Source organism: Aotus nancymaae, unplaced genomic scaffold, assembly GCF_030222135.1.
Source record: "Aotus nancymaae isolate 86718 unplaced genomic scaffold, 86718_ANA_hifiasm-v0.15.2.pri h1tg000029l, whole genome shotgun sequence".
Taxonomy (NCBI): domain Eukaryota; kingdom Metazoa; phylum Chordata; class Mammalia; order Primates; family Aotidae; genus Aotus; species Aotus nancymaae.
In genome coordinates this window covers 25,900,901-25,927,884 of record NW_026988442.1, presented here as the reverse complement: position 1 = coordinate 25,927,884, position 26,984 = coordinate 25,900,901, and the positions used below count along the sequence as shown (strand labels likewise).

Below are 26,984 nucleotides of genomic sequence, written 5' to 3'. Positions count from 1 at the left end.
ATGAAGATTAAGTAAATTAATATTTACAAATTACTTGGAAGAATGCCCAGCACAGAGTAAGCTCTATATTGTGTTTGTTAAATTAAAAATGATAAATCATATTCAGTGCTTACTATGTACAGAGACTGTTTTCATGTGCACTTATTTAATCCTTAGAGCAATTGCTTAAAGAAATCAAGGAACAGAGATGTTAATTAATTTGCCCAAGGTCACACAGCTTGTAAATGGTGCCATGGTTTGAATGTTTACACGTGTGCATAAAGCCATGTCTTTTTACCTTCCTTTAATCAAATCCACTGGTCTGTCTACCTAGGAATTTTATACAAAGTTGTATGCATGCAGCTGAGCCCATTGTGTTTTATGAAGTCTTTTAAAAGATTTTCAGGGGTGTTTTGGCCACAGGAGATTTTGATTTCAAATATTGAACTTATGCCATAACAAACCTCCTTATAAGCTGCTCCTGTACTGTATATCAAAGAGACCAAGAAGACAGGACCTGGTTGAAGTAAGAAAGGAGGAGGAAGAGGAAAACATCACTCTACCAGCTCAGCCTCCCCACCTCCTATCTTTGCAAGGCCCCTTGGGTACCTCTGGTCATCTTCAAGGCCACTAAAGAACATAATTTGGCAACCACTGCCCGGGCCATTTCTGAGTTCCACCACTTGCGGCATCTTGTGACTTGATGCTACTAGTTATGGTAGGCACTTACCATGTGCCCAGCCACTTTCCTAGGCCCTTTATAGACTCGCTCCTTTCATCCCAACAATAACCCTCTGGGACAGGCACTATCGTTATCCCTGGTTGACAGAAAAGGACATTTTAGAACAGAGAGGTTAAGTGACTTGCTTAGGAAGTTAAGGGACAGCTAAAAAGGATTAAGCTGGGAAGCAAACTCAGTCTGACTCCAGAGCCCCTTCTCTTCACTTTCTGGCCATGCCACCTCTGACCTTGGCTGTTGCTGGTCCCTTGAGTCCCTGGGAACACTGGAGGGCTGTGTGTTCCCAGGGAAACAAAGCTTCCAATTCCTAAGAATATAGGAAAGAGGCTGGGGCATGGTGGCTCGTGCCTGTAATCCCAGCACTTTGGGAGGCCGAGGCAGGAGGATTGCTTGAGTCCAGGGGTTCAAAACCAGCCTGGGCAACATAGTAAGGCCCTGTCTCTATTAAAAAAAATCATTTAAAAAATTTAGCCAAACATGGTGTTGTCTAACTGTAGTCTCAGCTCTCAGGACACTGAGGTGGGAGGCTTGCTTGAGCCCAGGAGATAGAGGCTGCAGTGAGCTATGATCATGTCACTGCACTCCAGCCTGGGTGACAATGTGAGGCTCTGTCTCAAAAAAAATAATAAAATAAATAAAATGGGAAAGGGCAGGTGAAGTCTCTAAATAGTCCCAAGTAGAACTCTACACAACAGGGGTTTTCCTCTCTTAGGAAGCTGCCAGACCTCCCTCCAGTGTGGGAGCTGCGCCAAGGCCTGAGTGGCTGTGGGGACGCTGGCTGGAAGCCCAGTCACTCAGAGACCCAGCCTGGCTTGTCACTTGCCCAGGTCATTAATATTCCCTCTCTCCAGCCCCTCTCCGTTTAATTGTGCACAGAGCTGTCAGGTCAGACTCTTTGCCAGAGTTGTGGCCTATGGGAAAAACCAGAGGCCCCATTTTTCCCCAGCAGCACCCCTTGCAGCCAGGGGAGGGGCTGCAGTCTCCACGCTGCCACTTACCGTATTCCCCAGGCTAGCAGACAAACTGCAGATGTACCAGAAACACCTTCGTTTCACAGGGAGTCTTCCGGGGAAAAGTATTTTTAAGTATTTATTATTCTTACATTGAAGGTAGTTTTTACGTCAAATTGTAGGGACAGATGTACTATTTGTGTAAAAACTGTATGCTGTATTCCTTTTTTTTTTTTTTTTTTTGAGATGGAATCTCATTCACTGTCACCTAGGCTGGAGTGCAGTAGCGCCATCTCAGCTCACTGCAACCTCCGCTTCCCTGGTTCAAGAGATTCTCCTGCCTCAGCCTCCCTCAGCCTCCCAAGTAGCTGGGATTACAGGCATGCACCACCACACCCAGCTAATTTTTTTTAGTAGAGACAGGGTTTCACCATGTTGGCCAGGCTTATCTTGAACTCCTGACCTCAAGTGACCTGCCCACCTCGGCTTCCAAAAGTGCTGGGATTACAGGCGTGAGCCATAGTGCCCGGCCTTGTATGTGGTCTTCTAGAATTGATTATGAAATTTTTAAGTTCTGAGTAAGCAGGGACTTTTCTATTAAAAGTAAACATATATATGGAGTTTCTTTGGTACTGGGTTGATAAAAGGGTTATGTAGCAATACACTGGATTCTGAACGTTGACGAACTAACCCAACTCTGCCCTAGATCGGCTCCAAAACCTACAGCTTTGTTGTAGCGCTAAGCAAAGGTAGCTTTATTGTGATCTTACTGCATGGTTCCACCAGGGGGTAGCATTGAGCATAATTTGACATCCAGCGTTGCCGCTTTGTGGTTATAATGGTGTGTTGGGTCAGTTATTTAAGGACGCATTTGATGGTGAGAGGACAGAGGTGTGGAAGAGTATATATGTTATATACTGGTAAATAGGGTAACTTCTGGAGAAGTCAGCGGAGAAAGCACCCAAATAATTCTGCAGTACTCACAGGGGAGTGGCGTCTCCGGGAACTTACCTACCCGTCTCTGCCCTGCTGGACTGGAGTCAGCACTGGGCATTGCTCTTAATTAAGAGGCAAGGTGACAGACTGGTGTGTCCAGAGGAAGTCGCTGATTCGCAGGGAGCTTTGCAGAATCACATCAGCTTATGGAGGTAGATGGGTATCTCGGGCACTACTTTTAGGGACCTTGGTCAAGTCACAAAAACTTTTTCAGGCTCAAGTTCCTCCTCAGTAAAACAGGGACCAATAATATTTACCTTTCAGGATGGCTGGGAGGAGTCAAGGAGCTAATGCCTGTGGGTGCCTGGTCCCCTGTAAAGCCTCAATAATGGTTATTCTTATGACAATAAATAATAAAGAACCGTTAATATTTGTAATATTATCATTGTAATAATTGTCTTTATTACTATTCATATATATATATATACACACACACATGTATTGTATGTATGTATATATATATTTTGATTTTGAGACAGAGTTTCTGTTGCCCAGGCTGGAGTGCAGTGGCATGATCTTGGCTCACTGCAAACTCTGTCTCCCAGGTTCAAGTGATTCTCGTGCCTTAGCCTCCCAAGTAGCTGGGATTACAGATGCACATGTAATTTTTATATTTTTAGTAGAGATGGGGTTTTACCATGTTGGCTGGACTGGTCTCGAACTCCTGGCCTCAAGTGATCCGCCTACCTTAGCCTCCTAAAGTGCTGGGATTACAGGAGTATGAATATCTTTATTATTGATAATTACGTTGATTGTGTTGCACTTGATGTATATCTGATCCATGTTTTATATATGATATATAGTAAATCTTGTATATATATATTTCATACATATTAATATATTATTAAATAATAATTATAAAAATAATGAATATTTTATATAACTAACTCTTACTATTTGGGTAATTAATACCCTTCATTAGAGGGATGAGAAGTTTTACTATTGAGGGTCTGATTTGATTTCTCTCTCAGACTTAAATTGGAGCTTAGGGGTGCTAGAACTAAATGGATTATTGGAGACCCAGGGGTTTGGGTCCCTGGCCTGTATGGGATAGAGCAGAGAGAAGTTCAAGAAGCAGAGAGGCTGCTGGCTCAGATGTGCAACCTTGGCTCGAATGTGTGACATTGAACACATCCCTTGCCCTCTCTGCACCTCAGTCTCCCCTTCTGGGAAGGGGTACGGTTGTCATTGTTATGATCTATCCTAATCTTCTCTGGGGATGGGCTGGGTATGATGGGATGCCTTTCCCTCCGCAGGAATCAGGGCTGTCTGTGTGGATTGGCGGGCAGCTGCACCCCCTGGAGACCGTGCCCCCCGCACTGGCTGTGCTGCTTATCACCATGGTCATCGCCTTCTTCACTGAGTTTGCCAGCAACACGGCCACCATCATCATCTTCCTGCCTGTCCTGGCAGAGCTGGTGAGGGTCCCTCTGGGGAAGAGGGGAGCACCCCTCCCCCAACACCCATTCAGAAATCTTCCCCCTGCCAAGGGAGCTTCACTGGGGGTTACGGTTGCCATTGCTTTCCCCAAAAGCCATGAAGGTGTCAGGACCACAGTACAATTTCTAAAAATACTGGATGTTTTCCTTCAAAAAATGCATACATAGAGTAAATATTTTCAAAGTGTTCCCAATTCTCTCTTTGGGGAAAATGTACCCAAGGTGACGGAGAGTTTTCTAGAACAGGTAAATTACCAAATTTGGATTAAGAAGAAGTAGAAAATCTGAGTAAACAAATGGCCATAGGAGAAATCCTAGTGGTAAGCAAAGCAGTAGCCTCCCTCTAAAGCAGGGGTTTCAGCACTGTTGGTATTTGGGGCTGTAGCATGCTCTGTGTGGGGCTGGCCCGTCCTCTACAGGGTGTGTCGTGGCATCCCTGGGCTCTCCTCACTAGAGACTAGTGGCACTCCCCTAAATCATGACAATCCAAAAGTCCCTAAGCATTGCCAAATATCCCCAGTTGGGGGAACAAATCCTTCCCCCCAACCCAGTTGATACCTATTGGGCTAAAAATCACCAGCCCCAGGCCGGGCTCCGTGGCTCATGCCCGTGATCCCAGCACTTTTGGAGACTGAAGCAGGCAGATTACTTGAGCTCAGGAGTTCCAGACTAGCCTGGGCAACATGGTGAGACCACATGTCTGCAAAAAATACAAAGATGAGTCAGGCTTCGTGGCAGGTGCCTGGGCAACAGAGTCAGATCCTGTTTCAACACAAAAACAGAAACAAAACCATCAGCCCCAGGTTATTTGCTAGGTGACAGCTCGAAAACTAGCAAGGAACAGATAGTTCCCAACTCACCCGAGCTGTTCACCAGCATAGAAAATAGACATGGCCACTCAATTTATAGCTAGCAAAACCCTGGTCCCAAAACCAGATAAGGAGAGCAAGGGAAGAGAAAGCTATAATCCAGTCTCACCTGTAAAAAGAGATGCAAATAGCAAAATGAACCCACAGTTGTGTGAAAAGAACAATATATACATGATCAGGCAGCTTTTATACTAGGAGTTTTAAAAAGGAAACTATCAATATAGTTTATATTTAAACATTAAAAACCCGACCATGTAATTACCTTAATATAACCAACGCTGATAAAATTAAATCAATGTTGCAAGTAAATGTTTTGTATGCAAACGGTCATGCCCCAGCACACTTACCTGTAAAACCTTGTCTTGGGTTTTGTTTGTTTATTTTATGCATCAATTTATCTGTTTTTGCACACAGAAGTACACTGTGTCATTAATGACTGGAGAATATGCCATTATAAATGGGCAGTTGTTGGTTTATTTAAGCAATCTCTCTGCCCAGTGGAAATATAGGTGTTTCCGAACTTTGCTATTATTCAACAACGCTACATCACCGAGCCTTGTCTATGCATCATTAATTACATCTAGGGAAGCTCCTATAACTGACGTTCCTGGGTCAAAGAGCATGTGCATTTAAAATGTTGTTGGATATGAGGAAATTGTCCTCCAAAGTGGCTCACCATTTTACAGCAGTGGGAGTATGAGGTGGGAGTCCTCAGGGAGACCTGATGACTGAGAGAAATGGGAGTGCTGTGGGTGGTCTGGGGGAGAAGAGGGAGCGTAGAACCCAGCCAGTCTGTAAGGGGCAGCTTTCACTGGAAGAGACACTTGCAAATGACACATTCTTTAAACTTTGCTTATCATCAAAATCAAAAAACATTTTACACCTAAGGGGGTGATTTTTGAGATTTTTGAGAAAATAAATATGCTTTGAGTTGCAAAAATTCCCCAGAAGGGCCAAAAACATCCTATGTAAGTAAAATGCTGAGAAGTGATCCCTTCCCTTGCTCTCCTTATCGGGATTTGGGGCCAGGGTGGCAAACTGGTGGCCCGTTAACTGAGGCCAGCCCACAGGTGGGTCTGATACACACGGTCTTAGAAATTTGGTAGGGCTGCCAACAGATGCTCTCATGAGCTCTCTTTCTCACTGAAACCCAGGAATGCATGCCCCCAAGAAGAGGTATCCAGAGGCCAACTCTGTGCTGAGATTGTTTGGCTGAGGGAAGGAGCAGGTGAAGTGTTTTAAAGAGCTGGTTCTCGGTGCACGGTCCTTAGACCAGTAGCACCCCAGCATCAGAGGAGCATGTCAGAAATGCAGGTTCTCGGGTCCCGCCCAGACCTGCTGAATCAGCAGTTCTGGGTGAGGTGAAGCCAGCTGTGTGGACTTTAACCAGCCCTCAGAGTGCTTTTCTGCACTCTCACATGGAGAAGGAGTGTTCTAGGACCATCACCCAAGCCCATCTTAGATCAAACCCCAGTGTGGTCCTCGAATGTCACTAACCCTGGGAATGTTCTCCACCTCTCTTGATCTGGTTCTCTTCTTACCTGCTTATGTCTGTTTCTGCCTGTGCATGCATCTTTCTGACTGTGTTTCTCTCTCTGTCTAATTCTCTCTTCTCACTTGTCCCTGTTCTCCGCCACGCCACCAATCTCTATGGATGTCTTTGTCTCTCTGTCTCTACGTCTTTGTGTGTTCCTCTTTCCAACTGCCCCCCTCTCTCTCTTTCTTTCTCCCCGTGGTCACTCTGTGTTGGGCTCTCTCCTGGTCTCCCTCACCTCTCCTGGGCCCAGGCCATCCGCTTGAGAGTGCACCCCCTGTATCTGATGATTCCGGGCACAGTCGGCTGCTCCTTTGCCTTCATGCTCCCAGTCTCGACGCCCCCCAACTCCATCGCCTTTGCCTCTGGACACTTGCTGGTCAAAGACATGGTGAGTCTGGGCATTTCCCAGCAGAGGCTCTGGGAGGTGGGCGGGCAGCAGGTGGCAGGCAAGGCCTCTCCGCAGGACTCTGACACCCCGACCCCACTCCCCAGTTTCTGAATAGGTCTTTCTGAGGGGGACCAGGAACACACATTTTAGCAGAGACTCTGGGATGATTCTCACACTTAGGCAATTTCAGGAAACCCTACCTTAGGGACTACTTTCCAAAATTTGCTGCAGGGACAAGGGAGTTCCCCTCCCTCTGGACCCTACTTCATGCCCAGAATCTTTAGAAGAGAGAAGCAGCAAATACACCCTGGGACTCAGGGATGCGCCTCGGTGTCCAGCCAGCTGGGAAGGAGAAAGAAGCTGAGGACTGTAGCAGTGGGAGGACCCCACCAGCTTTCAGCAGGGCGCAGCCATTGGCAATGCGTTCCCTCTCCCGGAAGCACCCTGCTGAGCCAGCTCCTCCCTCCTGGCTCCTGACTCCCAGTTTCTTCCCTCTCCCCAGACTTTGCAAATAACCCTTCCTCTTCTATAAAATGGGGATTAATAAGAATAACCTTTGTAAGGTTGCTTTCTGAGTTAAATGGCATAACCCTATGACAACCACACAGTGCCTGGAACTACAGGCCATCAATGAATGGGGACATTTGCAGCTCTTTGAGTGACAGTTTAAGGTAGTGTAAAGATTGAAGGGTCCCAGGCATTGACCGACCTGGGTCTGTGTCCTGGCTCCATCACTTCCTGGCTGTGCAATCTCGGGTGAGTGACTTCCTGTCTCTGAATCTGAATGTTCCCATCTGTATGGTGGGTCAGGTGCTGACCCCTTCCTCTGTCTGGGCTCTATTTCAGGTGCAGACAGGTCTCTTGATGAACCTGATGGGCGTCCTGCTGCTCAGTTTGGCCATGAATACCTGGGCACAGACTATCTTCCAACTGGGCACCTTCCCGGACTGGGCTGATATGCACTCGGTCAATGTCACAGCATTGCCACCCATCTTGGCCAACGACACATTTCGGACCCTCTGAGTCCCCCTGGGGAACTCCCTTGAGGCTGAACCCTCTCAAAGGGCTGTCACCATCACCTGCTGCTAGGACTCTACAAAACAATCAAATAATTATTTCCTGTAATCCAATATGCAGCAAGCAAGGGTGAACTCCAGTGTTCCACTCGGGTCCACGAGCCATTATCTAGAACATTTTCTGTCTCTCTCATGTAGTTCAAGGCCCAGATATCTCTCAGATCTGCTGCCTGAGAAACAAGCTCCTTTATCAGTGAGCTGTTTTATCATTAGGATGCAAGAGACTCCAGTTTCATCAACAGTGACCAAATCTGGCATGGAGTCTGTCTCATACAGTTGGGATGGGAGGCCATTCATTCCCATGGGCACAGCTAACATTATCCCCCAGTGACTACTTTCTGTTACACTGGAAAGACCACTTCGTCTTTAAAGATCACTTTCCTGGGCTGCAATGTTCCAGTCCAGTTGTTCCAGCTGTCCACAACTAGTGTGTGTTTTTGCTTAGTTGGTGCCCATTCTGCACCCATTGTTTTACCCCTGCCGATACCCAGCAGTCAGAGATTCTTTCTTAATCCTTGGAGACAGGGAAAGGGACAGATGGCTTTCTGAGGACATGAGATTGTGCAAAGCCTCTTTGCTGTTTCTCTGGGCTCCTGAGCACACCAGGGAAAGTTCTAGAAACCCCAGATGACATCTCTACCCAAGAGATTTAGGATTCTCCTGTTTCATCTGGGCCAGTTTGGCCATAATTCTGGGGTCAGGCCAGGCCAGGGTTCTACCCTCCCATGGGGAGACCTGTGACCCCTCTAGCCAATACCTTCCTGCATGTGGCCCCCCCAGGGGCCTCTGTGGCTGCAGGGTGGTCAGCTGCTTCTTGTCCCACCAAGTGACCTTGACCTCCCCATGTCCCACCTTAAGTAGTAAGCATGTTTAATTATCAAAAGCCACATTTGTCAGGGGTGAGAGGAAAGTCAAAAAAGATAAATTGGGGCCTTGTAAAAGGCCAGGGTAAAATGTCTCAGGCAAGCAAAACATAAGACATCCCCACGAGCCCGAGGCTGGAAGTGCTGTCTGCCCTTAAGGGTTTACTCCCTCTTTGTTCCAAGCAGAAGCATTCTGGCATCTCAGTGAAGAGTGCAGGCCCTCAGGAAGTGTCTGCTGAATGGAATGGCCCAGTGTTAGCCCAGTATCAGAAAAGGCACCAGCCCAGGGGCCCTGAACCGTTACACTTCCCCTTCCTAAGCCTCTGAGGGTGGAGATTCCCCTAGGAGCACTTGGCCAGCTGGGAAGGCAGCACCCAGGTTTGCTCTTGATAACAGCACAAGTGAGTCATGGGCATTTCCCTGAGAGCAATGGGAGAGGCCCTCTGAGTTGGAAGTTGAGCTCCACCTCCTTTCCAAGCGAGCACTCAGTGTCGAATCACAGTTACAACCCACTGGGGCTGTGGGGAGGTGGGCTTATATGGGACTGGAGACAAAAGGTTTATTCAAAGAGAAGCCCACGGGATTTGTAACCAGATGAATCATGATTTCAAAGACTTCTGATCAAAAATACTATGAAATAAAGACTGTTAATCAACATTGGACCTGGAGATGATTTGCCTTTCTGAACATAAGAAAGCGTCAAAGCCCCAAATCCCTGGGCTGGGAATTCCACAGAACTGACTTCTCCAAATTCATTTTCTCTTGCTCTCCCCTCCCCCTCCAGGCACATACTCAAACTCTCCTGCCTCAGGGCCTTTGCACGTGCTGTTCGCTCTGCCTAGAACACTCTGCTCCCAAATATATGCCTGGTTCCCCCACTCACTTTATTCAGGTCCCTGCTCAGGTGTGACCTCCCCCTAGAGGCTTCCCTGACCTCCTGTCTAAAATATCACCCTCATTACTCTTCACCCCCTTACTCTGCTATATTTTTTTCTTAATACTTAGGACACTATATAAATTATTTTCTTATGATCTTCCTCTCCCTCTAGAATATACATTTATGAAAATACAAATGGTATTTTTTTTACTGCTGTGACTCCAGTTCCTAGAACAATTTCCGGCACATAGCAAGTGTTCAGTAAATATTTCCTACTTGAATCTGCACCAGAATTAATGGGAAAGCCATCTCTCCCCTCTGGGGTCTGTTTTGTTTGTTACTTTGTTCACTCATTCTTCCATTTATTCATCAATAAACATTTATTGGGAACCTGTCATGTTCTGGTTCATTGTCCCGCCCACATGGAACTTACACGCTGGCAGGGGAGACAGGCAGTAGGAAGATAAACAAATAAATAAAATGACTCTGGGTCATGATGCCGGCTAAGAAAATGAAACTGACCAAGATGGTAAACTGACTCACAGGCTACTTTAACCAGCGTGATTGGGGAGGACTTCTCTGAGGAGGTGGCATTGCATTGAGACCTGAAGGAGTCAGCCAGATGCTCATGGAAATGTGGGAGGAAGGGAGAAGGTGGGGGAGATGAGGAGTCTCTGGGGAGAACATTCCAGGCAGGGGGAGCAGATTGCTTCACTTAGCTGGATGCTCTGAGCTGGAACTTTGTGGAGTTTGGAAATCTAGATTCTGCCTCTTCTGATTGGTTACCAGCTCTCTCTGCAGCTTTCCTGAGAAGGCATCCTAAGTTGCTCTGACTGTATGTTACTCAGTCCTTGAAGCCTGAAGAGCTTTGCCATTCTTAGCGTAAAAGAAGATGTGTGAGCAGAAGGCAGCAGCACCATTGCGGTGTGCTCATGGCGGCATGGGAGAAAGGAGATGGCAGGGCTGGTGCAGACTCATCACATTACGCCAGGGGCTCACGTCCAGAAGATAGGAGGAGTGCTCCAACTCAGAAACCACCAGGCAAACAAAACTCTGTTTTTGTTATCTGTGGCTCCATAACAGACCATCCCCACCCTTAGAACTTTGAAACACAGCAATTTCTTGGCTCGCGTTTCTGCATTTGGACAGAGCTCTGCAGGATTGCCATTGTCTTTGCCTCATGAGCTGGGAGTTTTGCTAGGGCTGGAAGGTCTGCAATGGCTGCTGACAGGATCTCTCTTCACACGGCTCCTCCAGGAGTCTATTTTGGACCTCATTACATAAGAGTGGCCTTCAAGGAGGGCAAAAGCTGAAGCTACAAGGCCTCTAAGGTCAGGAAATGGAAGTCTAGGAACATCAATTCTGTCCAATTCTATTGGTCAAAGTGGCCCACAGGACTGGCCTGGTCCAAGTGGAGGCAAATAGACTCCAGCCCTTGATGGCAGGGGCAGCATCCACCAGGGAGGGGAGGGACAGCGGGCTGCTATGTTTGGAAGCCATCTACCATAGCCCTCAAGAGCAAAGTGGACAAAAGGTGTGAAATGTCATCCTGAAAAGGGATGTCTACGTGGCCAACAGGGTTATGAGGAGACACCCAAACCTACACGTTTATAATTTGCAGGGAAATGCAAATTAAAATAAAATTCAACAACATGCCAATCAGACTGGCAGAACCAAGAAAAGTGGACAGTAAGTCCGGGTGGGACGTAAGGCAACAGAAACCTTGTCAGCTCGGCCAGCAGCTTAGCAGTAATTAGGAGTATTCATTATCCGTATTTCCTAGGACCTAGAAAACTACCATGGGATCTAAGGAGACAGTGTCAAAGGATATTTGTGCCACTGTTGTTTGAGGACACCTAGGTGACCATCGCCGGGGGAGTATTTAAATAAAATATAGAGGAAATATGCTAAGAAACAAAACAAAACACAGGAACACGTAGAAGTGATGGACTACAGGTGCACAGAGTGACAGGTTGGACATATTCCAGTACGGGTGTCAAACAGGTACAGAGTTAAGTAGGTGGAGAAATGGAGGTGGTGATGGTAGGCGTAAAAAAGAGATGAAATGAAAGTCATTAAGCAAGGAGCTCAATAAATCTCACTGGAATCCTGGTGCCCAGGCTGGTCTTGAACTCTGGCCTCAAGCAGTCCTCCTGCTTTTGCCTTCCAAAGCACTGGGATTATAGGCACAAGCCACTATACCTGGCCTACTATTTTGGATTTTGATTTTTTCATCTGAGAAATGTGAGCATATAGTAGGGTCTCGGAAATAGAAAGCATCTAAACTAGCTTCGTGGAGAGTTTAGTAAAGGGTCAAGTTACAAGGTGAGCAGAGAGTAGGGGGACCACAGGAAAAGCGTGGGACCCCACTGCTGAGAAATCAGGAAGCGAGGAGTGAGGAGCACCTCCCAGCCTAAGGCCTCAAGGGAGTGAGCTCCCTGATGGAATCTGGGTCCAGGGACACAGCTGGCTCTTGGCGACTGTAGGAAGGGGTGGGGTCTTCCTCTCCTCCATCCCTCAGCTCTCCTGCTGGGGAGTCAGGGCTCTCTAGAGAAACCAACCAGCAGGGTGTGTGTGCACGTGCGTCTTATCAAGAGAGAAAGAGAAAGATTTCTTTTAGGAATTGACTCACACCATTGTGGAGGCTTAGTGAGTCCAAAATCAAATGGGGGAGACCAGTAGGCTGGAAAGCCAAGAAAATGCTGCAGTTGGAACCTGAAGGCCGTTGGCCGCAGAGCGCCCTCTTGTTCAGGGAGGGTCAGTCTGTTGCAGTATTCAGGCCTCCCAATGATTGATAGAAGAGACCCACTTGCGTTCTGGAGGGTGATCCGCCCTACTCAAAGCCCACTTATGCAAATATTCATCTCATCCCAAAGCATACTTACAGAAACATCAAGGGTGATGCATAACTAAATCTCTGAGCACCATGGCCCAGCCAAGTTGACTCATGAAATTTTATGTGTTGCACCAACGGAGCCAGAATGCAAGGGGGGCTTTGATGCAGCCCATCCAGGTCCACCTCCTAGGTGCCGGGCAGGGAGGAGGTGCATGGGAGGAGCCTGGAGAACAAGCTTTGAGAAGAGTATGGCACACAGGGTCAACGCCACATCAGAGCTTGCAATCCGGTGCCAGCCCAGAGCCAGATTTTGTTTGTTTTCTCCCTGATGAGTTTATTTTATGTTTATTTATGTATTTATTTATTTTAAGACAGGGTCTTGCTCTGTGGCCCAGGCTGGAGTGTAGTGGCCTGGTGTGATCTCAGCTCACTGCAACCTCCATGTCCCAGGCTCAGGTGATCCTCCTGCCTCAGCCTCTGGAGTAGCTGGGAGTGCACACCATCACACTCACCTACTTTTTCTATTTTTAGTAGAGATGGGGTTTCTCCATGTTGGGCAGGCTGGTCTTGGACTCCTGAGCCTCAAGTGATCCACCCGCCTCAACCTCCGAGTGCCCAGGTTATAGGCGTGAGCCACTGTGCCGGCCCCTGATTAATTTTAAATTATTATTTGCTGGTCTTTAAAATTCAGGAGATTTCACATAAAAATCTAGATTTCCACTTCTCCTGGAAAGGAAAATGCCAGATCTATCTAGCAATACGAGACTTCATTGGCACACGGCAACAATTGCTTGGAGCTGAATAGTTTGTGGAGGAAATCTTAAGTTGGAACATAAACATTCATTAGCCTCAGTCCCCACCACTCTTTAGCATCTTACACTGACGCTCCTCTTTCAACTCTGTCACTTTCCTGGCCTGTGAAGGCATTTGAACCTGTGGCACCTGAATTGCATGATCTGGGAGGTCCATTTCAGCCTTAGTGGTCAAGGGTTCTAATGGCCTAGAGCAGCCCTGCCCACTGAAATTTCTGGATGATGGAAATGGACTACAGCTGCCCTGTGGAACACAACAGACACTTGCTATGTGTGGTTGTTGAACATTTGTAATGCGGCTAGTTCAAATTGAGATTTGTCGTAAGTAGAAAAATGTAGTATGAGAAAATGAATGTAAAATATCCTGTCAATTTTTTATATCATTTACATGTTGAAATGATATTTTTCATATGTTACATCGACTAAAATATTTTATTAAAATTAATTTCCATTTTTAAAAGTTCAATTTTTTAAATTAAAAAAAAATTATTTATCAACTTGGCTGGGCTATAGTGCCCAGATATTTGGTCAAGCATTATTCTGGATATTTCTGTGAACTAACATTGAAATCAGCGGGCTTTGAGCAGGGCTACTACAAGAGTTTAAATGATGCATACAGTTCGAGTTGGTGGCTCACACACGATTGCTACTGGACAGCACCAGCCTTATAGGAAGATTGTGGCTGCTTCTCTGTATTCTCAAACCATCTGGACAGTGGCAACATTGAAGAAGGCTGAAGAATTCAATGACTCTAATAGTCTATGCAACTGGGTGCAGTAGCTCACGCCTGTAATCCTAGCACTTTGGGAGGCCGAGGTGGGCAGATTACTTGAGCCCAGGAGTTTGAGACCACCCTGTGCAATATGGCAAAACCCCATCTCTACTGAAAATAATACTCTATGAATCTCTGATTCTGATCTCAGACCAGGCTCTCCAGGAAGATCTGAAGGCTTACCTCTTCCTCTTCCTCTTCTGTCTTATGGCTCTGAATCCTCCACCCACAAATTCCCCTCAACAAAGCTGATTCTAGTTTGGATGATTCAGAAGCCCATTCCGGATGCTGTGGGCCTTGAGGTCAGGCCAGCCTTATATAGACAGAGGTAACTGCCTACATGTACCGAGAAAAGCCAAAAATAGCTTTTGCCCATTCACTCTCTATGCCCCCATGCTCCCTAATCTTACGTATCCACCCGAGGCCTTCTGGAAACGAACTGCCTGGCCCTTATCCAATCAGCTCCCTAGTGCCCATGCAGAAACTGGCAAATGCTGGTGGGTGTCTTCTAGGACTGTTTCTGTCTGACTAGCACAATGTTCTAAAGTTTGCTATGTGATGGGATCCAGGCCAGGGTGGGCTGGTGAGCATCTGAAGTCTGAACAATCAGATGTGAGCAGACGGAGGCTCGCTCGGCAGAGCTGTCAGCCCAGGTAAGAAGGAGCAGGGCATGAGCATTTACCTATTGCTCACTGAACACTCTACATGCATTATCTCGTGGAATCCTCTAACAGTCCTTAAAGTAGATACTGTATTCCCCTCATTATAGCAGAGGATGCGCCACTTCAGAGAGGGATAGTGTCTTGCCCGCGGTCACACAGCACAGTAAGTGGCAAAGCTGGCATTTTGAGTCCAGGTATGCTGCCTCCAGTCCAGGGCCCCTGAAGTTTGGGGAAATAGCTAGACACCTCCTCGCAGCCAGACAGCTAACAGCAGGCCTGACTAAGGCCTTCTGCAGAAGGTTAAAATTGATGGTCCTCATGCTGGCTTTGGCCCATAGACCTGCTAACATTGGTCTGCACAGTAGTCTTTCATAAACAAACAAACAAACAAAAAACACAGGCTTAAAAAAAAAATGCTGGCATTTACATTAAAAAGAGGATAACTGGCGTCTTCAAAAAAGTTGGAAAATCTGGTCATGGTGAGCCTCATTTTAAGGGGCTTTGACCCTCAATTGGAGGTGAGTAGCAGCTGCCCAGACAGGAGGGAGCTGGGGCTACACTGTGCAGTTCGCTGCTGTTTGCATTCATCCTGCTTTGTTCATGAACCTGAGCAGGCTGGCCCCTGTGGGTGCACGAGTTTGCTGCTGCTGTTCTGCCTCGTGTACTTAGTTATTTGCAAACCTGGTGGCTGGCCCAACATCCTGGAGGGGTACATGGTCTGGGAGGGGTGTTAGGCCCTCCGAGGGTTCTGGCCACAGGTATTCCATTCAATCGCTGTGTGACTATGAGAATGTCACTTCCCCTATCCAGGCCGCAGGACATTCCCATGGGGCCTGAGAGTGACCTAGGCAGCATGTCCTTATAAGGGAAAATAGCTGTGTCCCCTACTGCTCCATCCCACAGAGTGGGAGCCTGGGGGACTCGGGAGCGGCCTGCTGGGAGTGATGGGGAACAGAGATGCTGGAGAGGTGTCTGCATTCCAGGTAGGAACTGGCTTTCCTGAGAGCAGACCTGCAGGGCAATAACTGCAGAGGGTGTGCACGGGGAATTTACGGTATTGTATCTACTATTTGCAGTACCAGGTGCACTACGAAGCAATCACGAGGTCTGTGAATTATCCCCTCCACAGCAGCAGAGCCCAGTGCTAACTGGCATACCCTGAAGCCAGCCTGCTGGTTCGAAATCATGGCAGTACGATCAATAGCTGAGCGGCGTGGCTGGCAACATAGCTCTCTGAGTCTCAGTTTTCTGAGCTGTAGAATGAAAATAACATCCTTACCATAAAGGGATATTCAAAGTAAGGGCTCAGCGAATTTGAAGAGAAATTCTTTAGAAGAGTGACTGATACGTAGTAAGTGCTCAATAAATGTTAACTGTTATTTTCATTAATCTTATTATTACTATTATTATTATTATTATTATTTTTGAGGCGGGGTCTTGCTCTGAGCCCAGGCTGGAGTGCAGTGGCACGATCTCAGCTCACTGCAACCTCTGCCTCCCGGGTTCAAGTGATTCTCCTGCCTCAGCCTCCCAAGTTCTTGGGATTACAGGCATGGGCCACCACAACTGGCTAATTTTTGCATTTTTAGTAGAGACGGGGTTTCACCATATTGGCCAGGCTGGTCTCGAACTCCTGACCTCAGGTGATCCGCCTGCCTCAGCCTCCCAAAGTGCTGGGATTATAGGTGTGAGCCACTGTGCCCAGCCTTATTAACCTTTCTTTAAGAGGAGAAAACAGACAGAGAGAGACGAGGTCACCTGCTCAAGGTCTCATAGCTAGGGAGAGACAGAGCTGAGATTTGAAGCCAGGCCCAAGTCAGGCTAAAGACAGGAAGGGAGCTGGGGAAGGAGACCAGAGCCACTGCTCCCAGCACTTGGCAGGGGTCTGACTGTCTCCTATGAGTCCCAAGAGAAGGGATCAGGCTCCCCTTGGGGCACACAACTATGGAGTGGGAGGGAAAGGGGAGCTGTATGGTTTCTCTGTGCTTCAGTTTCCTAGTCTGTAAAATGGGACTATTCTACCTTCCTGGATTAGAGACACTGCTTGGAAAAGGCTGCCTTTCTCTCTTCCCACACCTTCCACCCGCTCCTGCTTGTGGGCAGAGGATGAGGCATTTTGCCCAACCCTCTGGGAGGTGGACCCCAAAAAGGGCGGGACAACGCAGCCAGGAGAGCTTCATTAAAGAGTGGAAAAGCAGAAGTGACAGGTCCCAAGTCCCGGCGATTCCCCTACTTCCTCTCCACCTGTCACAGCTGCCAGAGACCACCTGCCTGAAACCACTGCCATTCAGGCAGCATGCCAGGCCACCCAGGAGAAGCCGAGCACCTTGTCAAGACCAGGTAGGTCTGGGGACTTTAGACACTGAGGGCTGCAGGTGAGAAAACAGTCAGCTGTCGGGAGTGATGGATATGAACTGAAATCTTCAGCTCTGCCATTCCCTGGCTGTGTGACTTCAGGCAAATCCTCACCTCTCTGAGCCTCAGTTCCTCATCTGTGAAATGGAAGTAATAATGACATCTACGAGACTGTTGCCAGAGTTGAATGAGAAAATGCATGCTTAGAACTTGGCACATGCTTGGCTCAGAGTAAGCACTCACCAAACAGCAGCTGGTTTCCTTGCCGTTTACAATACCCAGTGCGGGGCTTGTCTTCCAGTACGACTTAGGACTGGCTTTCAATCCTTAAACTTGTTTTTATTATAAGCTATTATTCCAAAAGCCACTGTGTTCCAAATGTTAATTATATAGTAGAAGGGCGGGGCGGGGGGGGCGGGCGTTAGTCCCAAATTCAAAAGCCTTCGGGAGCGGGGAAGGGGATGCACCTGTGGGAGGCCACCTGGGTTTGCAGATAGACCCGCTCATTGATTAGCGGGCGCAATCTGCAGGGTTGCTCCCCTGTCAAAGGGGGTTACTGAATACTCAGCTCCATCTACTTGTTACAAAGCTGGGAGCTCTAACCTAGATCTTCTCATCTCTCAAGAAAAACTGGAAATTCAGATTTTAATGTGAAAGTTTCTTATTTCCAAATGAGGCAGTTTATAGACACACACACACACACACACACACACACAGACACGCACACAGCCACAATACAGTGCATTTGTATATGATTCAGCTTTAGGGCTTCAAGACTGTGACTTCCACTCCAGCCCCACAGGCCTCACTGCATCTCAGTTTCCCGCTGTTCTGGTCCCCCCAGCTTCCTGTTTCCTGATGGTCAGAGCGCAGGACCTTTGCACATGCTATTCCTTCTGTCAGGGATGTCCAACTCCCTTCTTCACCTATAAACTGATACTTGTCCTTCCACCCCCAGCTGGAATGTCACCTCTTCCAGGAAGCCTTCCTGATTCCCCAGTAAAACAGACTCACTCTCCATCTATCCCACCCCAGTCCAGTCTCAGGCATATCATCCTCAGAATTCTTTTTTAATGAACTTAAACTCTAATGATCTATTTAAGTCTCCTCAATTAGAATGTGAACTCCTTTCGTGGGACCAGGACTTAATTCATCTTGGTCATCTTGATCAGCTGTCAGCACAGAGCCTGGCACAGAGGAGACTTGAGTGAACATTTAATTGTTGGAGTAAGTATCGTCAGGGTAGCAAGTGGTGCAGTTTTAAAGGATCCTTCTTCTGTGCCAGACCCTGTGTAAAGTGCTTTACATGCATTACTTCATTTTGTTGTTCCAGGAGCCCTGTGACAAAGGTTTCTGTATTAGTCAGGACTCATTTGGTTGCAAGTGACAGATTGATCTCATACTGCTTGAGAAAAACAGACATTTTCTAGTGTGTGGTCCGGCGTAGATTTGGGCTTCAGGCATGCCTGGATCCAGGGACTCCAGCAAGGCCACTGGGCCTCTCTCTCTGTTTCTTAGCGCTGTTTTCCTTGTGTTGCCTTCATCCCAGGCTGACTCACACTACAAGGTGGTCCCCAAGGCTCAAGGCATCCCTCCTACCAGCTTAGCTCTCAAGGTGACAAAGAGCAGTTTTTTTTTTTTCAGTCATTGCAGCAAAGCCCGGAGGAAAGCTCTATTAGCCCAGCTCCGGTCTGGCGCAATCCCCGCACCGGTCACTGTGGCCAGGGGAGCAGAGGTACTCGGATCAACTAGACCCGGTCACATGCTTATCCTTGGAGCTGACGATGGTGGAGAAGGTCAGCGGCTTTGCCTGTAACCAACACAGTGATAGTCTCCCCACCACCCTCCCTGCCCATTATAACCATATTGACACATGACCTTGCTGCCTGCTCTCACTTAAGATAATGCATGATCTCTAACTTCAAGCGGGCCTCGGTGTTGCCCATATGTCCTTGCCCTAGTTCATTTGTTTTCCCACTCTCCTGGACAAACATTTTGTACTTTCTTCTTCCTCTTCAAGCATCCCTCACCTCCTCCAGCATCTTACCTTCTCTGCTGACCTTGCTTCCTGCCAGCCTGAGCAAACAGAAGCAATCAATCATGCAACTGTCAGTGAACATTTTTGGAGCGCCCACTACATGGCAGACAGTATTGTAGGCACTTGGGACATATCGGTGATCAAAACGGACAAAGTCCCTGCCCCAGTGGAGTTGACTGTAGTGGTAGATGACAGCTGATGTGATGCTTACCCTGTGCCAGAAACGAAGTGACCCTAGGAGGTGCATACTTTTATTGCACCATTTTACAGATGAGATGGCTGAGACACAGAGAGGTTATGATATGGACCCAAGGTCACAAAGCTGGCAAGTGATGGAGCAGGAATTGGAGCCCAGGAAGTCCAGAGGTCACACCCTTAACATTACTCTCTTCTGTGCATATCAGAGGACACTTTGCACAAGTGCACACATGTTGCCTGTTCATTCACCATCATCTGTACCTGTTTCCTCTGCTTTCCCACATGCTATTAAGGATGAATGACCCCTGCTCCATTCTAAGACTCAGTCTCACCCTCTGCCCCCACCCCTACAGATGTCACTCCAGGGAGTCTCCCCTTTGCCAGTGTCTCCCCTCTGTCAGTGTCTCCCCTCTCGATGGGATCTTCCATCTGTAAACATGCCACAGATTTCCTCACTTTACATGAATTCTTGTGCTCCAATTTCCCGTAGCTACCAGCCGCTGCTTTATTTCTCTGCTCTTTGACTGCAGAAATTACTGGAAAGAGTTGTCTATATTTGTTTCTCCCATTCTTCTCCTTCCAGTCTCTCCTGGACTCAAAAAGTTAGGTTTTTGGCCCAAAAAGCAAGCAAACTGTCCCTGCCAAGGTCAGCAGTGACCTCTAAGGGGCTAAAAGGCATTGCTCAGTCCTCATTTTTCTTGACCTTTGGCTGCATTTGACGTATTTGATCACTCCCTTCTCCTTGAAACGTTTTGTTTCCTTGGCTTCCCAAGTATCACATTGGTTTCTGTCTCCTTTGCTGGATTGCCTTGAGGCGTGTCCTTGGACGTCTTTCCTCCCCAGCGACACATTCTCTTAAGGAATCTCACTATGCACCGTGGCTTCAGGTAGGGATACAAAGTTGGGAGCCATCTATCAATCAATGACTCCCAACTTTATAACTCCAGCCTGACCTCCTGTCTGAATTCCTGACTTCTCTTTCCAACCACATTCTCAAAACCTCCCTGGAATGGCTCAACTGAATCTCAAATTTAAGAGTTCTGAATGGAATTCCTCCTCTTTCCCCCACTCAGAACTATTCTGACCACAGAGTTCTCCTCTCAGGAAATGACACCTAAGCGCTTCCAGTTGCTCAGACACAAAAGCTACTTGTCACCCTTGACTCCCCTCTTTCTCTCACACCAGACAACCAATCAGCCTCTGCAAATCTTGTTGACTCTGCCAACAAAATGTTTTCAGAATCTAAGCTTTCCTTACTATGCCTCGCCCATCACTCTTATCATAGTACAAGCCCCAGGAAGGTGAGGACTTCTGTTTTTTCATTCCTGTTTCTCCAATGGTGAGCACAAAGTTGTTGCTTAATAAATGTTTGTTGAGTTAATAAATGTAAGAATGATAGACTATAAAAATTCCTCAGAGGCCAACTAGTCCACCCTTCTCACCCCTAAATTATAGAGGAGACCCAGAAGTCCAGAAAGAATAGAAGGTCCAGAATCATACAGCAAGACACCAAGACTATGAATTCAAGTGGAATTGTTTCTCTTTTTCTCTCTGCTCTTATTCATTCTCTCTCTTTCACCTGTGCTTCTCGCTCCATGACTCTTTCGTTCTCTTGGACCAGTTGCCTTCACAAAACTGTAATTATGGACTCAAGCAGGGCAGACATTCAACCTCACATCCTCAGGAACTGCATGGGAGTTGGGCTTTTCCCTGACAGTTCCAGTGAGAATAATCCTGGGGAAGGTTCTGATTGGTTCAGCTTGTGTCATGTGGGTATACAGTGAGTTACTCTGATGGGTCCACCTGGGTAACTAAAAGGGTGGAGTAGGCCAGGCGTGGTGGCTCACACCTGTAATCCCAGCACTTTGGGAGGCCAAGGCAGGCAGATCACGAGGTCAGGAGTTCGAGATCAGTCTGACCAACATGGTGAAACCCTGTCTCTAATGAAAATACAAAAATTAGCCAGGCATGGTGGCACATGCCTGTAATCCCAGCTACATAAGTGGCTGAGGCAGAAGAATCGCTTGTACCTAGGAGGCGGAGGTTGCAGTGAGCTGAGATCGTGCCACTGCACCCCAGCCTAGGCGACAGAGCAAGACTCCATCTCAAAAAAAAAAAAAAAAGGCGGAGTCTGTTATCAGGGCTAAGTGATGGGTTTGTGGGGCAGGGACAGTGGACAGACACCCACCCACCTCCTGATAGCAATGCCCCTCAATTTCTTTGTGTGCAGGTGGAGGTCCTGGCGCTTGGGGCTCTGGAAGGCCCTTGCCCCACTGCAGGCTGCCTGGGATGCCTTCTCCCAGCCTGTTCCAGCCAGCTGTGGCCAGCTGCTGATCCAGCTCCTCCTGTGTGCTTCCCTGGCCGCCGCTGCTGCAGGTCTGGCTTATCACTGGCTGGCGTCTTCGCTGCTTTATCCTCCTGGACCTTCAGCCAAGGTGGCCACTGTCTGTGGCCTCCTGGTCTTCCTGGGCCTGGGCCTGGTGCCCCCAGTCCGCTGCCTGTTTGCACTCAGTGTGCCCACCCTGGGCACAGAGCAAGGCCGCCAGCTGCTCCTCTCCTATAGCACTGCCACCCTGGCCATTGCTGTGGTGCCCAATGTCCTGGCCAATATGGGTGCAGCCGGGCAGGTGCTGAGGTGTGTCACCGAGGGCTCCCTGGAGAGTCTGCTCAACACCACTCACCAGCTGCACGCAGCGTCCAGGGCTCTGGGCCCCGCAGGCCAGGTGGGCAGCCGGGGCCTGACATTTGAGGCCCAGGGCAATGGCTCTGCCTTCTACCTTCACATGCTCAGGGTCACTCAGCAGGTCCTAGAGGATTTCTCTGGCCTGGAGTCCCTGACCCGGGCAGCAGCACTAGGGACTCAGCGAGTGGTCACAGGGCTGTTTATGCTAGGCCTCCTGGTGGAGTCGGCCCGGTACCTCCATTGCTATCTGACGGACCTGCGGTTCGACAATATCTATGCCACACATCAGCTGACCCAGCGGTTGGCACAGGCCCAGGCCACACACCTTGTGGCCCCTCCACCCACCTGGCTGCTCCAGGCAGCTCGGCTGAGGCTGTCACAGGAGGAGTTGTTGAGTTGTCTTCTAAGGCTGGGGCTGCTTGGCCTGCTACTGGTGGCCACGGCTGTGGCGGTGGCCACAGACCATGTAGCCTTCCTCCTGGCACAGGCGACTGTGGACTGGGCTCAGAAGTTGCCAACTATGCCCATCACACTCTCCGTCAAGTATGATGTAAGTGTGATCATGGGAAGAGGGAACAGAGTCTTTGCTTTAAGGGAAGGGGGAGGGTCTGTTAAACCCTTGACTTGTGATTAAATTGGACTTGCCTCCAAGAAATAGCCCTTGAATTAGCCATGGGGCCCCATGCCATGGGTAGAGGGACACATCAGATACCCACAACAGCCCTAGGAAGTGAGTTCTATTTTCACTCCCTATTGCAGGTGAGGATGCTGAAACCCAGACACCTTAAAATAACTTGCCCCCAAGGTCACTCTTCACAAGTGGCAGCATATCCTAGCCTCATCTTCCTCATTTGTACAAGTTAGATCAGTCCTCCTAACCCTGCGAGGCTATTGTGTGGCTTACAATGTGATATTGTCTTAAAGTACCTAGTAAGCTCCGTGCCACATCAGAGATATTTAATAAAGAGTGGCTGTTATTAATAGCTCACATCTGTCTATATCAGGCTAAAGGAGGGCTTTGAAATGGCCTTGATCAGGAGGCAGCCAACTACAGCCTTCAGGATGAATCCAATGGCTTCTCGGTTTTGTAAATAAAGATTTTTGAGAACACAGCCATGGCATTTGTTGATGTGTTGTCTGTGGCTGCCTTACAAAGGCAAAGTTGAGTAATTGCAACAGAGACTGTATGGGCTGCAAAGCCTGAAATATTTACTATTTTAATAGTGATATAAAAAATGTTTACTATAGACTTATAATTGGATGTGTTACTAACAGAACAAGAGTTGTGTTTTTCGATCCTTTCTTTTGCCACAGATCTTTTTATTTTTTATTTCTAGTAGTGAGATCTCACACAAAAGTCCATTGCATAAACCATATCAAAGTGTCAGACTCTGAGCTAATAATATTAACAGTTTATATTTATCAAGTACTTATTACATATTAAGAAATGTTTTTCAAACTGCACAAAATCAATTTAATCAATTTAAGGAGTCATAGACAGCTTTTTAATGAAATAGAATAGACTGGAAAATTATAAGATTATATTGTAGGCGATAAGGGAGTGTATGATTTTGTGAATATTTTCTTCAATTACAATAAAATCTGTGCTTTGAAGATGCTGTAAAATGCATTTCTTTTCTTTTCTTTTTTGAGACAAGGTTTCACTCTGTTGCTCAGGCCAGAATGCAGTGGTGTAGTGGTGGAATCACAGCTCACTGTAACCTTGACCTCCTGGACTCAAATGAGCCTTCCACTTCACCTACCTCTGCCTTCCAAGTAGTTGAGATTACAGGCACACACCACCACCACCCAGTTCATTTCTAATTTTTTTTTTTTTAGAGATGGAGTCTCACTATGTTGCCCAGGCTACTCTCAAACTTCTGGGCTCAAGCACTTCTCCCACCCCAGCCTCCCAAAGTGTTGGAATTACAGGCATGGGCCTCCATGCCTGGCCTGTAAAATGCATTTCTTACCATAGGTCACGGTAAAGAAATGTGTCAGGCAATGTTCTAAGTATGTTCCCTCATTTACTGTTTTTCACCAAATCCAAGATGTCATCAGTTGCAAGTCACACCATTATTTTATGTATCCTTACGGCAGAAAATCTACCAATTCAATCTTGACACGATGCTTTCTTATCATGTAGAATTTTAATTGTATTTGTATGAAATAGTTCACTTATTACTTAACATAGGTTTATTTTGTCATAGCTTTCTCATGTATACATAAAAAGAAAAATAGGGGGCTAGGCGTGGTGGCTCATGCCTGTAATCCCAGCACTTTGAGGTCAGGAGTTCAAGACCAGCTTCACCAACATGGTGAAACCCCATCTCTACTGAAAAAACAAAAATTAGCTGGGCATGGTAGTGCATGCCTGTAATCCCAGCTACTTGGCAGGCTGAAGTGAGAGAATCATTTGAACCTGGGAGGTGAAGCTTGCAGTGAGCTAAGATTGCTTCACTGCGCTCCAACCTGGGTGAGCGAGACTCCATCAAGAAAGAAAGCAAGAAAACAGGAGAGAGAGAGAGAGAGAGACAGAGACAGAGAAGGAGGGAGGGAGAAGGGAAGGAAAGGGCAGGGAAGGGAAGAGAAGGGAAGGGAAGGGAAGAGAGGGGAGGGGAGGAGGGGAGGAGGGAAGGAAGGGAAGGGAAGTAATCTGATGGTTTTCCTAAAACATTTAAGCCAACTTTTCTCAATGACTTTGGCCGAGGAGTCAATCTCTGAGGCCTTTCCTCCAATGTCATTCTCTGTGCCTTCCAGAGCCTCAGCGATGCTCCACCATTGTTTCCAGCATTTTCTTGCAAGCTGTGGGCTCCCACTCTGCAATTTTGAGGGCCCCCACTCAGATCCTCTAGGAAGGCATAAATTGGCCAGGCCCACTCATTGCTTTGATGTTATTTCATCTTTTCTGAAAGCTTTGGGAGTTTCTCCTACGTTCAGTTGAACCATTTGGGGTGTGGCAGGCTATCCCTCTACCCCTGGGTTAGAGCAGAATCCAAAAGCTCAAATGGTGAACTTCCTTCTTCCCTGCCTCTCTAGATACCATTCTTCCACACCTGGACATATCCATGGAAACTGCAGGACCCAATGCTTACAAGCAGGACACAGGGACCCACCTTGGCTGAGACTGACTCCTGGGTCGGCAACATGCAACCCATGTGTGGCTTTAGGCTTCCCATCTCTTTTTTGTCTGAGATGGAGCCTATGCTGCCCAGTCTGGAGTGCAGTGATTTGATCTCACTGCAACCTCCCCTCCTGGCCTCAAGCTATTCCCATGCCTCAGCCTCCAGAGAAGGTGGGATTATAGGCACATGCCACCACACCCAGCTAACTTTTTGTAGTTTTAGTAGAGATGGGGTTTCACCATGTTAGCCAAGCTGGTCTCAAACTCCTGACCTCAAGTGATCCACTCACCTCAGCCTCCCAAAGTCCTGGGATTACAGGCATGAGCCACCGTGCCCGGCCACTTCCTATCTTTGAAATTAGGCTCCTTTTGGGCTCGACCCATAAAATTCTGTATATTGGATGGAATGGAACATCTAAAGTATTCACTAAGGACTCAGCAAAGAGCAAACATCCATAAACAATTTGTTTTCTCTAAAATACTCTGCTCAAAGATGCTAATGATAGTAATATTTGTATGGTGATTTTTATTTGGCAAAAGAACCTGTTTCAGACTCCTAGTCTCATTGGGTGCTCCTCAAACTCTGGGAAACAGAAGTTATTTCTGTACCCATTTTGCAGATGAAGGCAGGGGAACCTGGACCAGCCTCCTCTAGAAGTGGGGAGTGCCCAGAGGGGCCCTCAGTTGACGCTGCCTTTTTCTCCTTTCTCAAGGTGGCATACACCGTCCTGGGCTTCATCCCTTTCCTCTTCAACCAGCCACCTCCGGAGAGCCCCTTCCTCTCTGTCCACAACTCCTACCAGTGGGAGCTCCGCCTCACCTCTGCCCGCTGCCCACTGCTACCCGCCCGGCGTCCCCGAATGGCTGCCCCACTGGCCTCAGGGGCCCTGCAGCTCCTGGCAGGCTCCACGGTGCTCCTGGAGGCCTATGCCCGCCGCCTGCGGCACGCCATCGCTGCTTCCTTCTTCACAGCCCAGGAGGCGAGGAGGATCCGCCACCTGCACACCCGGCTCCAGCAAAGACACAACAGGCACCAAGGCCACGAGCTGTCCTTGGGGGCTCCTTCCTGTGCCTCACACACAGACCTGCCTGCAAGCCTCCAGCATGGATAGACCGCAGGCTGGATGCCTTGAAGAACCGAGAGCAGTAAGGAAGAGGGGAAAGGGCTTCGGAGTTGCACAGACCTGAGTGGCACCCTTGGCCCTCGTGCCGCCTCCCTGTGTGACCTTTGGTAGGTCACTTCACCTCTCTGAGCCTCAGTTTCTACATCTGCGTAACGATCTCGTATTTACCATTGATGTGACCTACTTTCCACACAGGGGTGTGGTCAGGATAGAAGGAGATACTGGGCGTGATAGGCCTGGATGACAGGTAAAGAACCATGCAGAGGTGAAGTCAAAGAAGTGCAGAGACAGCTCATGTTTCCTCCAGGCTCATCTCACCTGCACCAACTGCTCTACCTGTTAGATGGAGACCTCACACATGAATTTCTCTAAATGTTCCTGGAACTTATTTATATGCTTTGAAATCCTCTAAGCTCATTGACAGTAACCCACAGTTTTAATTACATAAATAAATGTATTTATTAAATCTTAAATTAGATTATGTTATTCCTCTGCCTCACATTTCTTCATGGTCTTTCCATTGCCAGGATCAGATGGCCAAATTAAAAGATAGCACATTCAGTTCAACTTGGATTTCAGATAAACAACAAATACTTGTTTAGTTAAAAACTTAAATGAAATGTAACAGAGTTTAATTGAGCAAAGAACGTAGCCCCCAGAGCCAGAA

General features: G+C 47.7%; 2 protein-coding genes across 4 annotated transcripts in view; both read left to right on the top strand.

Moving 5' to 3' along the window:
* Nucleotides 1–10,103, top strand: part of SLC13A3 (solute carrier family 13 member 3) — an 84,527-nt gene extending 74,424 nt beyond the window's left edge. For all 3 annotated transcript variants that reach the window (XM_064382488.1, XM_012467355.2, XM_012467356.2), the window contains 3 exons: nucleotides 3,921–4,082; nucleotides 6,760–6,897; nucleotides 7,744–10,103. In XM_064382488.1, coding sequence (XP_064238558.1) covers nucleotides 3,921–4,082; nucleotides 6,760–6,897; nucleotides 7,744–7,920 — 477 coding nt within the window. In that variant the 3' untranslated portion in view covers nucleotides 7,921–10,103. The remainder of the gene's footprint in view (nucleotides 1–3,920; nucleotides 4,083–6,759; nucleotides 6,898–7,743) is intronic.
* Nucleotides 10,104–17,002: 6,899 nt separating this feature from the next.
* OCSTAMP (osteoclast stimulatory transmembrane protein) lies at nucleotides 17,003–26,739 on the top strand. Its single transcript, XM_021669117.2, is given in 6 exon segments — nucleotides 17,003–17,135; nucleotides 21,617–22,619; nucleotides 25,907–26,264; nucleotides 26,267–26,325; nucleotides 26,327–26,398; nucleotides 26,400–26,739. Coding segments are annotated over 6 exon segments (1,698 nt in total). The 5' UTR covers nucleotides 17,003–17,091; the 3' UTR covers nucleotides 26,562–26,739.
* Nucleotides 26,740–26,984: the final 245 nt, after the last annotated feature.